At 44.9% G+C, this 17,115-nt stretch overlaps 2 protein-coding genes across 2 annotated transcripts in view; both read left to right on the top strand.

The window, feature by feature from the left end:
- Window positions 1–1,363: 1,363 nt before the first annotated feature.
- si:ch211-79k12.2 (uncharacterized protein LOC568844 homolog) lies at window positions 1,364–6,385 on the top strand. Its single transcript, XM_063198993.1, has 3 exons — window positions 1,364–1,538; window positions 1,886–2,195; window positions 2,364–6,385. Exons 1-3 carry the CDS (start codon window positions 1,512–1,514, stop codon window positions 4,079–4,081), a joined length of 2,055 nt encoding a protein of 684 aa, XP_063055063.1. The 5' UTR covers window positions 1,364–1,511; the 3' UTR covers window positions 4,082–6,385.
- A 2,235-nt stretch (window positions 6,386–8,620) lies between these two features.
- The window catches only part of si:ch211-79k12.1 (uncharacterized protein LOC568891 homolog), a 12,610-nt gene continuing 4,115 nt past the window's right edge, over window positions 8,621–17,115 (top strand). The window contains exons 1-5 of the mRNA XM_063198994.1: window positions 8,621–8,743; window positions 9,478–9,599; window positions 10,814–11,021; window positions 12,271–12,428; window positions 14,882–15,026. Coding sequence (XP_063055064.1) covers window positions 8,686–8,743; window positions 9,478–9,599; window positions 10,814–11,021; window positions 12,271–12,428; window positions 14,882–15,026 — 691 coding nt within the window. The 5' untranslated portion in view covers window positions 8,621–8,685. The remainder of the gene's footprint in view (window positions 8,744–9,477; window positions 9,600–10,813; window positions 11,022–12,270; window positions 12,429–14,881; window positions 15,027–17,115) is intronic.

Consider the following 17,115-nt stretch of genomic DNA (forward strand, 5'->3'; position numbering starts at 1 on the left):
AACCGAATTGATTTGGGTGTGAAAATTAAACTGTCTCAACCGGGCACCCGAAGGGAATCCATCAAAAGATAACGGCGTTACTCTCTCGTCAGCATTATTTTGTTTTTATTATCCAGGAGGAATGAGCTGAAAACTGCAGCAGTCATCTTGCACAGTTCTAGCTGCTCTGAAGCACGTGCGTGTCTAAGCAAATCATCCTGCCCATTCGCAATGTTAAATAAAAAGTTTTGCACAAGACTATAGCCTAAAATAGATGCACTGTCACAGACACTGGAATAGCCCGTTTCGGAAGGCATTAAAGTCACGAGTTTACCCAGTCTAAATGTAGCTAGCACTCGGGAAGTTTCTGAGTTTTATTCCTTACATTAGTGAAACATAACATCAGGATATCCTACAAGTTAAAATAATATCTGGGCATAGCCTTCTCTCTGAGTTAGAAAACAGCAGCTATGCCTCATATTGTGTAGTTATTATTTGGTGGTGCGAAACAACACGCGAAACCATGCCGCATATTGTGCCATTATTATTGGTGATGCCGAAACAACAAAGCCAGATTGGTGACTAGAGCCTGCCTAGTACATTTAGACATAGCCTACTCATTGGATTGTGCCACGTAGTCCTAGCCTACATTTAAGTGTCAGTGCAGAATTAAACTGGGCGCTGAATATAAATATTGGAGCCATTCTCCCTCCGTGTCTAGATACAGTCAGAGGCGCGCGCGCACGCTCTTATTTCTGTATTATATGAAAATATCCTAAAACGGTCACAACATCAGAGGACCTTCGTGGTGGAGGATACTTGCGGCGGGGGCCGATACCGAGTTGTTACGGGACACTCTTAATATTATTGAAGGGACAGACCATGCTCGATACTTTACCTGGTCTAAATGTAGCACTCGAAAAGTTATGCCGCATATTGTGCAGATTATTTGGTGATGCCAACAACACGTGAAACTAGGCACATTGGAGACTACAGCCTATAATTTAGACATAGCCTATTCATTTGATTGTGCTACGTAAACTTAAAAAAAGATCCTAAAACGGTCACAACACCAGAGGACCCGTGGTGGTGTCGTGGATATTTGCGGCGGGGGGCGAGTTGTTACGGTAGACAACAATCATAGAAGGGACAGTCAGGCGACACAGCGCGACTCACATAGGGTAGCTGTGGTACCGCAAAGCATTCCTGATGGTGGAAATGAATGCAAATGCATGGAAATAGTCGGGCGGATATCCGGGCACTCACATCCGGCAGCCTACTTACATTGGGTTTAGTCGGGCGGATATCCGGGCACTCACATCCGGCAGCCTACTTACATTGGGTTGCTACAGCTCCAGCCATAACATTTTGCAAATATGGGGGCGGAAGCGAGACGAGGAGCACTCTGCTCCACCCTTGAGGGGCAAAAACGGAAAACTGACCATTATTTGGTTGGCGTCTTCATCAGACTTTTCTAAGACATTTACCACGCGGCTTTTCTAATAAGCAATAGCATATCTTCTTTATGCCAGATGGACAAAGACAGGCTTGCCGAAAGCGTGAGTATGCCAGCATGCCCCGTATGATAATGAGTACCAAGTAACCATTGCGACTGTAGCCTGATTTGTTGTGATTTTAGCGTGAAGTCATGCAGTAAGGCAGCTGTCGTTTAAGACGAATTCGATGACATGTTAAAATCAGAGTATATCTCGGTTATGTTTACCATTGAATATGTAAACAAACGTCATGAAGCTGTAGGCTACTCCTAACTGCCACCTAATGTAGTCTAAACAGTAAGCTATCTCAAAGCTAAGTTTTCAAAGGTATCAGCAACAACCTGCTATATAGCCTGGCTCGGTACCGTTAAAGTCACCAGTATCTTTCCTCTCTCCTCTCCTCCTCATAGCGTGGTCCCTGCTCTTGGTTGGAAATGCACCAGTTCATTGGAGATCTCATGGCCTCCTCAAACACATCTGCCTCCAGTGCTTTACCAGCTGCTCAACAGGGGAAGGAGAGCAGCCAACACGATGCACTCCGCTCCGCCTGGGAGACGGCAGGCCATGAGACGTTTGGTCTGAAAGCAGCAGTCCCCTCCTCCCACGCTCAGCCAACTAGTAGACATCCCCATGATAATAAAGGTACACTACTGTGTGGTGGTGTGCAGCCCCTCTCCTTAGCGACAGAAAGGAGTGGACAGGCGGGGCATGAAGAACAGTGTAAGTCTCGGTTAAACTTCTCATTTGACAAAACTGATCAGCTGTGTGACTGGGTGTTTGGAATTCAGGATTCTACTTCTGTGGACTTTTCTGTATCGACAATTGCACATTTCAGTTCTCTGCTTCTTTTCTTACCTTTTCCATTTCTCTCTCTGTTTGACTTTGCAGTCCAACACTTCGGATGTAACTGCCCTGGTTGTCCGTTCTCCTCTTCCGCTTCCTCCACCTCCTCCTCCTCCTCCCTCCTCCTGAAGCCAAGAGAGCAGCCGTCCACCAGCACAGTCCAGCAGTTCCAGCCTATCCCGCCCGGCCGCCCCCGCCTCTCCAAAGACCAGAGCTCCGCGTCGGCCAACCTCAGCCTGTGTCTGGGCCTGGGTGTCTGCCTGGAGGAAGGGGGCCACGGCGGTAGCTGCTGCTCAGGCACTAGTGCCACCCACCCCCACCAGCAGCACGGTCAACCCCAACCCCAACCCCGGCACCAAGATAAGGGAACCAACACCCAGAGCAGAACCGCACCTAGCTCTTCCTCCTCCTCCTCCTCCTCCTCCTCCTCCACCAGCACCACCACCAGCGGCTGCTCCCACTCCCACCCCACACAGATCACTGCCTTCCCCTGCCTGTGCTGCCACCGCGGCTTCCAGACCTGCGCCCAGCTCCTGCACCACCAGAAGGGGGGCCTGGACCCTCACCTGGCCCACGCCCACGCCCACGCTCACCACCACCACTTCCACCACCACCACTGCCCGCTCACCTCCTGCCTGCCCTGTCCGCAGCTGCACCCCCACCCCCATTCCCACTCCCCTCTTGGCCCGTCCCAGTCCCCGCCGCCCTTCCCGTGCCTGTCGTGCCAGCGCACCTTCCCCACGTGCGCCCAGCTCCTGCGCCACCAGCAGGGCCACGCGCAGCTGGAAGGCCTGAAGCAGCACCCATGCATGCACTGCACCGAGTCCTTCGCCCGGCCCTCGCAGCTGCTGCAGCACCAGCGCGCCGAGCATGCCTCCAAGGCCGGCGGCTTCCTGTGCGCCGAGTGCGGCCGCACCTTCAACTCGCACGGCAACCTGCGGCTGCACCTGAACGTGCACACGGGCGCCCGGCCCTACAGCTGCCAGGAGTGCGGCAAGAGCTTCAGCCAGTCGGGCGCGCTCAAGGTGCACCGGCGGCTGCACACGGGCGAGCGGCCGTACACCTGCGCCTACTGCGGCAAAGGGTTCCCGCACCTGGCCGGCGTCCGGGTGCACCAGCGCACGCACACCGGCGAGAAGCCGTACGTCTGCCCGCAGTGCGGCAAGCGCTTCACGCAGTCGGGCGCGCTCAAGATCCACACGCGCATCCACACGGGCGAGCGGCCCTTCGTCTGCAGCCTGTGCGGCAAGGGCTTCTCCAACCGCTCCGGCATCCGCTTCCACCACCGCACCGTGCACGGCATCGTGATCGAGCCCGCTGCTGGAGAGTCCCGTCCTGGACGCGGTGGGGGCCAGCAGCCTTCCGCGTCCTCCTCCGGGGCCGTCCTGGAGCGCCACTGCCCCAGCCCCTCAGGCAGCCTGGGCTCCTCCGGCAGCCCCTTCGCTGAGCCCCACGACCTCAGCTCTAGCACCAGCCCAGCTTCCGCCAGCACCCACCACTCCTCCAGGCTGGCCCTCGACGCCAAGGCTGCTGCTGCTGCTGAGGGCAAACACGGCTCCTTTGGCGGCCCTCGTGCTGGAGGAAGCGTCGATGTCAAGCCCCCTGGTGGCCGAGGAGGGAAAGTGCTGGCGTACGCCTGCGAGGACTGTGGGCTCCGGTTTGCAGACGCCCCGTCCAGGAACAGGCACCAGGCCCTGGAGCACTACGGTGGGGATAATGAGGTGGGCACTGGAGTAGAGAGCACCACTACTGGGGTAGAGTGAAGGCTCTATGGGGCACCCAAGTCACACCCTCTACTTCCTGGTTCATGGGGCAGAGGGAGTCAAAATATTGAATGGAAGTGAACGAGGCGAGTCGTGGTGGATTTGTGGTGCATAAGTGGAGGTCCAAGGTTTGGATTGGTGTCGAAAAACCATGCATTTCAAGCCCAGTAATTATTTTTTGACTCCCTCTGCCCCATGAACCAGGAAGTAGAGGGCGTGACTTAGATGCCCCATATTCACAAGTACACAAGTGTTTTCAGGCTGGCCGGAATCGTTCTGGTGCCTGTTCCTGCACCAGTTGTATTTGGAATTGAAGTCCTTACATGCAAACCACCCATGTCAATACCGTGTTGTGTTCTTCATCATGTGACTCGATGTTATCCGGATGATTCTGCTGAAGTCTTCGTTGTTATCATGGTTCGCAGAGAGAAATCAAGTTCGGAAACCGTAAACAACTGTAAACACAATCGGTGTGAATATGGCAGTCTGTTCGAGATGAGGTGCGGGAACGGGCACTGGCACAGTTTTTTGTCAGCCTTATTGCAGTTTTTGATGTTCTTTAAAGCAACCCTAAGTAGTTTTCCTGTTTGGTCGACCCTACAGGTTGAAATTGTTACTCAGACAAGTACAGCAAGAGGCCGGGTCTGCAGTCACCCAGGCTAATCAAGTTGGGAGGTATTGCCCATGCATAGCGTAGCAGAGCAAATCTAGAATTGCCTCACATCTGTTTGAATTGAATAATCCACTAGACTAATTTTGAAAACATACAGTGTTTCGTTCCCAAAACTACTTGCTGTTCCTTTGAAGTAGCGTGTGATGCAGTGATGTTGGTCCACAATCTAAATTAATTGTTTCTGCTGGAAAGCAGTTGAAATTATGCACTTTAAAGGCATCACCCTCAAGCCCTCTAATGCGATTTTCATGAAGAATTCTTCCAAAACTTTATACTTAACACATAAGTACAATTATCTCCAAGTTTATAACCAATCAGCAGTTTCTAAATTATGCACTTAGCTCATTGACAAAATGGATAGTACTCTCATTTAGTTTGAGTTATAGAGCTCTGTATATGTATACATGTAGGTTATACATGCGGAAAAAAGAACACAATCTACAGGCTGGTTCTGTAGTGTTGAAAAACGCCACAATCATTTTGGTGATTTTTGAGCCCTTGTGCCTTTTCCTTTTCGTGTGACTAAAGGAGAAACCTGAAACGATACTGCAAGTCTACAAAATAGAATTACTCCCTTTCCTGTCTTCAAGCATGACTGAATGGGTACTTTTAAGCATTACAGTATGTGCAAAAAATTGCCTGACCTTTTGGGTTTTTAAATGTGTGACAACGGTAGAATAATGTTTTTCATTTCATTGAATTTAGTGCTGCGTTTGTACTAAGCTTAACATAATTGCAGTATTTCTCTTCTGCCATGTATTCAACTTTCTACAGAGTATTAACCTTTAGTCTGATTCAACTCTTCAACTCTTGTGTAGTTTGTGTAAGTGAAGCTTCTCCAGTGAAGGTCAGTATCTCAATACACATTTTTAACTGTTGTGTGTCTGTCTTTCCAACTGATGTAGGCTACTTGGCCACATCATTTTCAGTATTTTTGAACCGGTCAATGCTATTGCCATTGTACACACAGTGTCTGTGAAGGTTGTCATTCAGGCCACGTTACCCAAAGAGTCGAGTTGTAAACAATTGGAGGACTTCTTGGAACTTCAAAATAATACTGAATATATTTAAATCTCCAAGAAGACATCTAGTTACTTACAAGTAAACTCTAACGCCGTTGTGTGTTCAGTCAGAGCCCATAGTTTATTTTCGGTGTTATTACAGTGCCATCTTGTGGACAGTGGTAGTCATAACTGCAAGTATTATTCATCAAGTAGGCCTACTGAAAAGATTCTGTGACCGTTAAATAATTCCAGTTTGCAGTGGTTATTGCCCACCAATAAAATTACCAAAGCACTTTGTGTCTTGTTCATGAATATATTTCTTTCCTCACAGTCACTGTAGCACAAAGTCTTTCCCGTATTATCCGTCTTTTGTGTAGGGCTTCTCTCTTCAGCTCATATGCTCATCATCTTACTCATCGTGCATGCTTGACTGCATCACTATTCAAACCTGTGCAGCATGAACGACCTTCAGACGGATTTAGCTGTGGTCTAGAGACTAAAGACTTTTTATTGACTCTGCTCTAAGGGCCCTTTTAAATACAGGGCTTAGAAAATGAAACTGAAACACCTGTCATTTTAGTCTAGGGGGTTTCATGGCTAAATTTGACCAGCCTGGTGGCCAAACTTAATTATTTGCACATTGCACCAGTAAGAGCAGAGTGTGAAGGTTCAATTAGCAGGGTAAGAGCACAATTTCGCTTAACTATTGCAATGAATGCGCACAACAATATGGGTGGCGTATCGCACCCATGTGATAACACTGAAATAAACAAAGATTCAACAGTGTTAGAAGAACTGTGTGCACGCAATGGGTGATTATCATTAGGTATCATCTGCATGCACCTTGACATTCATAGGGTTTGTTTAAGAAAACAAAATTCAAGACTCATCACCATCAATAATCTGCGCAGGCGGAGGCATCACAGCGGGGCGTGTGACATCTGATTTCGGGTTTTTCCCCCCAAGGAAATAATTTCCTGTCTCGCCAATAAGCCAATACGTTATAAGCCATTATTAATTGTCATGAATTTGAATAGTATAGGAAATGAACACACATCTGCATTCAACAGCAGTCCCTCTTTGTTTTATCGCACCTTTCCTTTGAGGGGGTGAGGGGGGGGCTTGGAAGCATCCAGACCCTCCGAAGGGGGGGAATGAGGGAAAAAGTTTGAGAACCACTGTAATACAGCAATAGAGTCGCTGACTACTACTCCTGTCAGCTACATAACATAATTATTACTAATTAATTACTAATTAATAATGATTACTAATTAGGGCTGGGACATTAATGCATTAATTTTGATTAATTAATCACATGATTCAATTAATGTGATTTAAAAAATTAATCGCAGTGTAATATAGCTACATAGTTCTGGATTAGACTAGTGGAGGGCAGTATTATGCCTAATGGTGAACAGCTTGCTGAAATTGAGAAGCATAACATAACATAAAACTTAACGACAATGTGATTAAAATGCAGATATCAATTTGCTGTTTCAAAAAGTAAGGATTTGTGTAATTTGAGTTTACAGTTTGTAGCTGCAATATTTTGTGACCTGACAGTAGTATCTGTTAATGCAGCCACAGGTCATTACCAATATAAAGCCTTGTAATCAAGCTGAAGGTGACAAATGATGGGATGACTCAGCTAAGCCTTGGGTTTCCAGTGAGGATGCGTTCGAGTCACAACAGAACATAATACTCTGGCCAAACTGCAGTGGCATGTCTACACTTTACAGGGTTGCAAAGGGGTCCAGGGTGAATGGGAGTGGGTGGGTGGGTAGGTAGGGTTGTGTCAGAATTGGGCCCTAATTACAGTAGCCTACATAAAATGAAATGCAGGGTCAGATCACTTTGTCTTGGTCAATCTGTCGCAGCCCTTTAGGCCTACAGTAGAGTTCACTTCCTGAGTTTTGGACTCCCTTTCAGTTCTCAGTCAGCTGAAGTTTTCAGTGGAATTTCCCTCATAGGCTGTGATGTGATTTACCATTAATTTCTGTGTTTGAACAACCACAGCAAGGCACACATGCAAAGGTCACACTTGTAGCCTACTTTATGTTTGGAAATTGCTTATTTCAAACCCTTGTCCACGATGAATCGCCTTGGAGAGAAGTTGATTATTGTTTATGAAAGCAAACTTTGGAATAAAGGTCAACTGAGGTAGCATACATCTCACAGACTCTGCTTCATCAATCAATCATCAATTTGATGCGCGTGCTTCGCTGTGGGACGCGAGGATGAGATTGCGTGCGTAAAAAAAGCTGACGTAGGCTATACTATGCGTGTTGTTTGACCACACTTGCAATATTCACAATTGCTAATTGCAAGGGTGAAGTTGTTGGCAAATTAAGCACGCAAGCAATTTTACCTTCTCATTTCGAAAGTGGTGTCCGAATCATGCCTACCTGCACTATCGACGCCATGCAGCCTGTGCAATACGCCAGGGAAATCGGGCGTGAAGGGATAATAAATCACAAGTTAACAAACCAAATCAATGCACATGGCAAGCAGTAATATTACAAAAACGTGCTCACTGTCCACAAAACAAAACTCTTGATGTATAATGTGTTGTCGTTTGCCCTCGCCACAAACGCAATGATTCGTTTTTTACTTGGAGACAAATGACTCATGAGAAGCCTTATTTTATAGAGCCAGCATTCCACCTTAAGCCTATCCAGTAGTCTATATCTTATATAGGCTACACTAGGCCTATGTTGTGCATTACATTTTTATAATTACAGATGCTTTTGTAAATAAATGTCTCGAAAACCTTCTAACTTTTACCCTACATTTCCTGCATGCCTGAGGTGTGCGCACAAAAAGGACCCGCCCCCTCCATTGTCCATAAATTGTTCAGGCACAGTTTCAGTTTTTCAGACGTCAACATCACAACGTGTCTGTCAATTGCCTTTGACAAATTCGACAAAATGAAAGGACATCTGGTTCTGACAGCCTTCGTCTGTGTTTGCTTGCAGATGAACGATGGTAAATATGCACTCGAAAGTTAATATAAGTGAATTTACATTTGAGCTTTGTTGAATAATTCACCTGTCGTTGTAGGTCACATCCTTGTGTTTGTAATGTAAACACTTCTAGGACATGGCGTCTGTTGTTTTGCAAACAATGTGCAGGCTTATGTAGGTTTCTCTAAAACATGAAAGTTTAGGAAGTAATTTATTTATTTTAGGTCATCTGTGATGTTAGATGTTTTTGAAAACAGCCCAATAATAATTATAACTCGTGCGTAAATGTGTTTTTATGTCTACACATATTTCAAGTTAATCAAACTGTTGACTTTTAAGTTTAAGACATTAATGTAGAAAATGATGAAGAACCATGTAGGTTACATTGCATTGCTGCTGGAAAAATCCCCTGGATGACTTGCAGGAAAAGGAAGCGAAAATGATACAAAATGAAACTAATAGCCTACCCTCGTCTATCCATTTCTATGTAGCTTACCGGTATTTCAGGAACGCCTTTCTCTTAGCTAGGTGAAATGCGCACAATAATGTCATATAGCCTAAGTACAAACGTGTATTATAGGCAGTGGCTTTCCACTCTATACAACCTTTGCGCAGCTGTGCACCTGTAGTGCTTCAGAGCTGTGTGGCCAGTCAAATAACTGCCATCACTTCTATTGTCATTGCTTGTGTTGCCTTGTCTGCGTGGGGCATCCATAGGCCTACATGTAACGCTGTGCACTTCTTAACATTTCCTAGCCCACTTGATTGTGAGAGGGCCTTCAGATCCCATTGTGGCTGGGGCTATAGTGACTCTGGAGTGCTTTGATTCAAACGCCACTGCGAACATGAGCCAAGTCCATTTTGAGAGGTCTTCCAAGGTGAGCTTCCACAAAAAATACAGAGTCTATAGCCACTCTAAAACAAACAAACAAACAAACAAACAAACAAACAAAACCAGAATTGATTTGATTAGTATGTCTCTCTCTCTCTCTCTGTCTCTCTCTCTGTCTCTCTCTCTCTCCCTCTCTCTCATATTAGTGCTATCCCAACAATCTCCGATGTGTAACAAGCTACATCCTGTTTTGTTGTAGGGCATATTGTATGCTTTTTCTGGGTTTTTCCCCATTTTCTTTTGCAAAAGCACCCAAAGCACACGCAGACATGTTCCACAGAAACCCCCACGCTGGTTTCATTTCTGTTCATCTTCTCACTTCATGTGATGTTACGGGCACCTTGTACTAGTGTCATTGACGGCTTCGGAAAAGTGTTTTGACTGTGAGAACATGTCAAGAACACGTCCTTGGTCAAACATGGCTACATCCTTTCTTATTCAAGGCTTTGTTGATTATTTTGTATCAGGGAGACACTGCTGCTCTGACCAACCAACAAAGCGCTTGAGGAATTCCAGATTCTGATAGGCCATCTTTTGGACTGAAACCAAAATATTTGGCTTATCCCTTTTAGGTACCATACATACTGTAGATTAGAGACACCCAATTACAATTCAGTTCAGAGTTGTTGAGGTTAAATAGACAGAGATTGAATCAATTAAAACAAGTACAGTCTACAATAGACATACCATCCATCAATAATTTAATAATGTGTCAGCTAGTGATACAGCGTGGCGTATGAACTTCTCTACAGACACTAAAGGCTGTGATGCCAGCTCAAGATCCCAGTGATAACCACATGCTATTTAACCCAGGAAGCCAAAAACCAGCTAAACAACATTCTAACAATGAAAAGATCAAAAGATTTTTAAAGCATCACAAAATAGTTTTACAATCTTAAAATAATATAGCCAATGTCAGTGGTCAACGTCTTTTCTTTTTTATATTTTTTGGGGGCTTTTCAAGCCTTTATTGGTTATTTGCAGACAGGATAGTGGAGAACAGACAGGAAGTGAGTTGGGAGAGAGAGATGGGGAAGGGCTGGAAAAGGACCCAGGCCGGGAATCGAACCTGGGTCGGCCAGGTAGTAGACGAGTGCCCTACCATATCAGCCACGGTAGGCCTGTCAATGGTCAACCTCTAACAGGGTGAAAAATAAATAGGGTTATGCACTAACAGGCCTTCTCTTTTTCTCTTCCAAGTACTCAGGATGGTACCGGCTGGACTCGGACCGGTATTACCGAGGTTTCTGTTCCTGGCGCTACTTTGAGATCGACCAGGAAGGAGGCCAGCTGCGGCTCACCGCCTACAATGTCCAGAGCTACATGGATGGACTCTACCGCTGCGTGTCCGATGAAGATATTCCAGGGGCAGACAATGTGTCTATTCCTCTGTCCATCACTGTTCACTGTAGGTGCAACTTGTACTGACAGCCGATAAAGTTGTAGTCATTCAGTTCATTTTAGTCAGGACATGTTGATTGTTGTAGTCTCTTTATGCAGCTGGGCCCTCCGGTGGGCCTGTTCACTCTTTGCTGAAGAGACTAAACTACTTCATAACAACATAGCTATGACATTACCGAGAGCCTTAAGAATTACATAGGTGTTAAGTGAAGATTAAGTGTAGTGACTTCTTGTGACAACTTCCCAATATTGACTTTGAACGGTCACTTAATAGCTTGAGTCATGGCTTACCCTCGTCACACAGGTGTTGACACGTTCCCCATCTGTGTGATGCTGTCTAACTAACAATGAATATATACTTCACTCTCACTGCACTGACAATAAACTCAAGCCTGATCAATTGAAGCTGTCATGGTAATAACAGTCCCATATTGATGTGTGATCGGGTTCAGGGGCAAGAAGCATTCCTTCTTGATTTCTCCAAGACAGCTCTTACGCCAAGACTGTTGGTGATGTGGAATTAGGCTGCTCAATAAGTAGGGGGGTGGGAATATAGATGTTTGTAAGGTAGAAGGAATATGCGTTAAACTGATGTACAAATGGTGAGAAAATGAAACGGTGTGGTACTATTTGTCTAGAGAATATGGAGAGGCATGTCCATTATCATGATTATTGATTGGCCCCAAAGGTAATTTGCAGGTAATTGCTTGCAAGACTTTCCCCCAAGTGTGTTCGATACACAAGTAAGTGCATTTGCGGGAATAGCTGCAAAGGCACATGCTTCTTGTGCATGTTTTCCCCTACTTTTGGTCTTGTACTGACGTGACGACCTAATGGGTTTGACCCCATTTAACAGTTATGGACTATTTAACTTGTCAAATCATGTTGACTATTCTCAAGTTCATTAAAAAAAAGACCTTATGCTGCAAAAAATAGAGCACATCCGTCCTCCTATCTGAAATGATAGCCTGACAACTTTGTGCACTTTCACTGTTTCATTAGCCTCAAACATTTTTTTTTATTTCTGCAGCTGTACAGAGGGAAAAGTGCTTTGGTGGGTCTAAACGTAAAACTTCAGGTGCTCATCAGGATCTTGAGGAGCAAGTCTCGAGTTGAAGGGAAATGATCTGAGGGACTCTGAAGTACAATTAACAGTCCTTAATTTATTGTCCTATTTTATTGTGTTTTTGTTTTGTTTTCCTTTCTGTTTTTCATCCGTTCGTCGTCCTGTCCTTCCGTCTTCTGCTATGTGGCAGACATGTACGACCTGTCCTTCAGCAGAGGGGGCCTGGCTGGCTACTACAACCGTTACCTGGACAGCATGCAGGATCTCCGCGTGCCACTAGGGAGCGACGTGGAGGTAAACTGCTCCGCCAGCGCGTCTGAGACTCCGGAGTTCTTCTGGCAGAAGGAGGTGAGAATTGTCACTGATAGTAGGCTACAGTAACGAGACATTTTCAAATACTGAGGTCAAATACTGTGTGCTGTACTGCATACTGTACATTTAGAATGCTTCAAACTGTTCAGTCAAACTCTTCAGTTCGTTTCCATTAATCACTTCCTTGAGGATAAATGGGTGGGGGATATACAGACTGAATTTATCATTGTTGATCATAGATCGATTTTCGTCATAGATAAATTTTACATTTCTGAAAAAAAAAATACAGAGGACATGACCTCTGTGTCCTCAATGGTAGTTACGGCCATGGTCACTGACGACGACAGTGTGGCTTTGTGCTTTGGCGCACTTCGGGCACCTTAACAGGCCCCCACGGCTCCGGCAAGTGCTCAGACGGAAGGAAGTAGGAACTGTGGGAACGCCCAGTGAGCAGGGAAAGAGCAGAGAAACCAGCCAAACAGGGTTTTGTTTTCCGAAGAAAAACAGCCTTCGACCACAGTCACGTTGCTCTACAGGAAAGTTCAGACAAACCACATAAAGTGCAGTCTCACACACACACACACACACACACACACACACACACACACACACACACACACACACACACACACACACACACACACACACACACACACACATAATCACTAATGTAGTGTTTGAAGTGGGAACAGGAGCATTGTTATTTTGTACGAGACATGCCTATTCTTGTCTGATGGTTATTAATAATGATACAACATGGGGAATACAACAGGGAAACATGATATGAACAGGGAAAGAAGATATGAACAACAGGTCACAAGGAATAAGGATAAAGACACAATACTACTTCTACCTCAAGAAAGTGTATCTTGTATCTTTAGTAATATATTCACATTCCCCCCCCCCCAGAAGATCAGGACTGACAACATAAGACCTATGAATCATACACCAGCAAAACACATAAAACACCTAATTATGCAGTACTTGGATAATTAAATGTAACCCACTCTACTACTTACCCTGTCCCCAAGGTAGGATGTCCCCTCATTAATTTTCTGTAAACAAAGCCTGGAGGTCCATACAAGGAGGGTGGCTAAGTGCCAACCTGGCATAGAGAGAGAGACAGAGAGAGAGAGAGAGAGAGAGAGAGAGAGAGAGAGAGAGAGAGAGAGAGAGAGAGAGAGAGAGAGAGAGGCAGAAACCTGATGAACTGGTTGACATTAGTTAAGTTAAAAAAAAGAGGACCTGTGGTTCCCTGCTAACAAATTTGCAATACACATACTACGGCCGCACAAGTTTGCCAAAGCAGTCTTTGTGTTGTCCACATGTTTGAAATGCATTGTTATTCTCATACTTTAAAAACAGGCAAGTTCACACACACGTACGCACACACACACTGATCAAATATATTTGTTCTTAAGAGGGTCTAATGATAATAATTATGAAATGATTTTTGCTCTGTTCAGCATCATTTTATCAAAATCATTACACCATTAGGCCACTCTTTTCTAACACACTATAATGTGCTTGCAGACCACAATGGATGCGATATACAGTATTGATCATTTGGTCTCTAGTGCACCGTAGCCCACTAAACTAAAGGACTGTAATACCTTTGTGCTCTCTGTTATTACAAAAAATAGCTGAGTGAAGTAATTTGTGTGTAAGCCGGCAAATGATATTTTAATGGAGAGCAAGTTACCTGTGCATCCTAAATCCCATTCTCTCTTCTGTGTCGGCGTGTCTGCTTATGAGACAGCATAAAAGGAGGAAATGCTGTTTTGGGCTAATGGATTAGCATACGCAATGTGGTTTTTCACCAGGACTTGGCTCGACGGGAAATCCTTCTAATTCAATTCTATTGAAATTGAAATGGACTTTTCTCGGCGAGTGAGTGGACGAAATCTCTGCGGGCCAATTCATTAGCACTGGCCACAACATTTTTTGCCCCCTTCATTTTATGCCCCCCTCCTGCGTCGTCACCATGTGTCATTGTTTGTGACTGGTGCCTAGTCCTCCTAGGCATGCGTTGCATTGTTGTGACCATTTCTTGCTACTGCTATTCTGTGAGCAATCTCATTATTCCCCATTCGGAAACAGTAGGCTGCAGGGCAATGTTGGTCTGACGCTGTGATCAAGGTTAATTGCTGCAGAATTTGGTCATTCACACACAACTTTGAACTGCCTTGAATAAGCCCACCATTTCTCTCCACAATTCTCCATCTCTTTCCACTTCATTCTCCTGTAATGCAGGACGGCAATTCAAATCTTCCTTGTGGTACGTCTTCCTTTCTTTTTGTCTGTCTTACTGTCTGCCTGTTTCTCTGTCTGACTTACTGTCTGTCTGTTTATCGGTCTGTCTGTCTTACTCTCTCTCTCTCTCTCCGTCTCTCTCTCTCTCTCTCTCTCTCTCTCTCTCTCTCTCTCTCTCTCTCTCTCTCTGCGTCTCTCTCTCTCTCTCTCTCTCTCCCCACATGACACTAACACAGGGTAGTGACTGGATCCTGCCCTCCAAGACTTTGAGCCTGAGGAAGGTGTCTGCGGCTGACGCAGGGACCTACACCTGCACTGCCAAGCACCCCAGTGTGGCCTCCCTCACCAAGTCACGCTCCTTCAACCTCACCGTCCTACCAGGTACGTTACCAGGGGGCCCTCTGGCACCTTTTTCCTTACCTTTGTTTGATAGGGCATTGACAGAGGGGTCAAAAGTAAAAGTGGAAGTAAATTTAAGGTGTAAGTTAAACACTAGGTTGGTTGGTGTGCTTGAAGTGATACTGTCCCATTTTTGGAAATAAGCTCATATTACACATCCCCTTGAGTTAAACAATTGAGTGTTACCTATCTCCTGTACTTTCAACCGTTCTCTGAGTACGGCAGTGCAAATTTCACCTCCATGCTAGCAGTTAACATTGAGTCCTATGAGACCAGCTGGCGGCTAACTGGTCTCATAGGACTCAATGTTAACTGCTAGCATGGAGGTAAAATTTGCACAGCCTTTCTCAGCATACTGGAGCTATTTTAGGGAAGGAGCATCAGGAAGGCAAAAAAACTAGGCTGATCCTAGTCACCCCAACCATGAACTGTTTACTATATTACCATCTGGGAAACGGTACAGAAGCCTGAAGTCTCACACTACCTGACTCCAAAGTAGTTTCTTCCACCAAGCAGTTAGATTACTGAATTCATGCTGAAGACAACAAGGCACTATCTTTGCACTTTTTTCCACCCCCCCTCTCTTTTTTTATTTTTATTTTTTAATCTTTTTGAGGACACAAAAAAAACACAACAATTTTTACTCTTTATAGGCTTCAAACCTATAATAAGACGTAATAAACTAATCTTGAGTCTTGAATCTTGAATCTTGAAAAAAGAGAACGGTTGAAAGTACAGGAGAAAGGTACAACTCAATTATTTAACTCAACGGGAGGTGTAATATGAGCATATTTCAAAAAATGGGACAGTATCACTTTAAGTACAGTATGCGACCGGAGTGTACCTGTACTGCTGAAGTACTGTAGCTAGAGCTTCATAGATCAACCTTCAAATAGGGTTAACACATTACACAGCAGGTGACTGGCCAAGGACACAGAATAGCATTACACAAAGGTATTAACACAGTATCTTAAGTCGGTACACTGAAATGATACAGTTTGCGAAAAGCCTACTTGCGCAGTTCAAAGTAGCTAGCACAGTAAAGTCCCTCCAAATGAAGGCCATATTTGATTAAAACCGAAAAGGTCACTAACCTACCTCAATATCGGCCACAACACTCATGCCCTTGACTCTGGCACAAACGCAGCGCTAGCAGCAGTAAACAGCCAGGGTCTGGACCCCCGGTGCCGTTTGTAAACAGGACCCTCGCCGATGCCTATAGGGCTGCTAATGGCTGTTCCCAACAGATCTGCACCTGACCGATCAGTGCCCTTCAATTATCTACTACATTGGAAGTAGACTGTAGTAAATGAGAGATATATGAAATAGTGAAGACAAGATAAGGAAAGTGAACTTAAGTTAAAAAAAGAAAATAAACATGTCCCCAGCTTACACTGGCAAATGACATTGCACAGCTGTTACACTACCTATTCCACTTTACCTAATGAGGTAGACAGATTGTGTTATTACTGGAACAAAAATCTGCCACTGCCACAAAATTTGATCCATCCATCATAAAACTAATCAGTTACTCTGTGAAGTTAGTTGTGCTAGGGAAAGTGGCATGGTTTGTTTTGTTTACTTCTATTTTTAATTTTATTTTTAATTTAATGACATCTCTGGGCCCTGGGCAAGCAGATAGTAGTGATGAGTGAGACACCAGTGCTATTTTATTGTTTGATCGGACATTGGTGATGGAGACAAACTCAAGATATGAATAATTTCGTAAGAAGAGATGGCGTGGGATGAAAAGTTGGCAAATGTCAACAGCCTAGATTCAAAAGTGAAAAGTTAAGCGCAAATGTAACTTTTGAATGAACCTTTAAGGCATTGTGCTTCATGTACTCCAGCATGTTGCTACATTGTTATTAACAGTTTATTTGAACACAGCATATGATAATGACATGGAAATTTAGCGGCAAACATTCCCTGAACACCTGTAAGCCACAGAAAGAATAATTGGCTGGGGTCAAATGCAGGGCAGATTTTTAATGTCAAATATGAATGTGACTGAAGTTGCAGAAACAATTCTGACTCAGCACGGGCACGACGAAATGTCACCGATGCCCCC

Source organism: Engraulis encrasicolus, chromosome 5 (assembly GCF_034702125.1).
Source record: "Engraulis encrasicolus isolate BLACKSEA-1 chromosome 5, IST_EnEncr_1.0, whole genome shotgun sequence".
NCBI classification, from domain to species: Eukaryota; Metazoa; Chordata; class Actinopteri; order Clupeiformes; family Engraulidae; genus Engraulis; species Engraulis encrasicolus.

Bases quoted from the DNA above. Each gene is read 5' to 3' on its own strand.
- si:ch211-79k12.2 (XM_063198993.1), top strand. From the start codon at position 1,512: ATGGACAAAGACAGGCTTGCCGAAAGC. The intron at 1,539-1,885 runs GTGAGTATGCCA...TCCTCCTCATAG, and splicing joins AAGACAGGCTTGCCGAAAGC to CGTGGTCCCTGCTCTTGGTT. The intron at 2,196-2,363 runs GTAAGTCTCGGT...TTGACTTTGCAG, and splicing joins GGCGGGGCATGAAGAACAGT to TCCAACACTTCGGATGTAAC.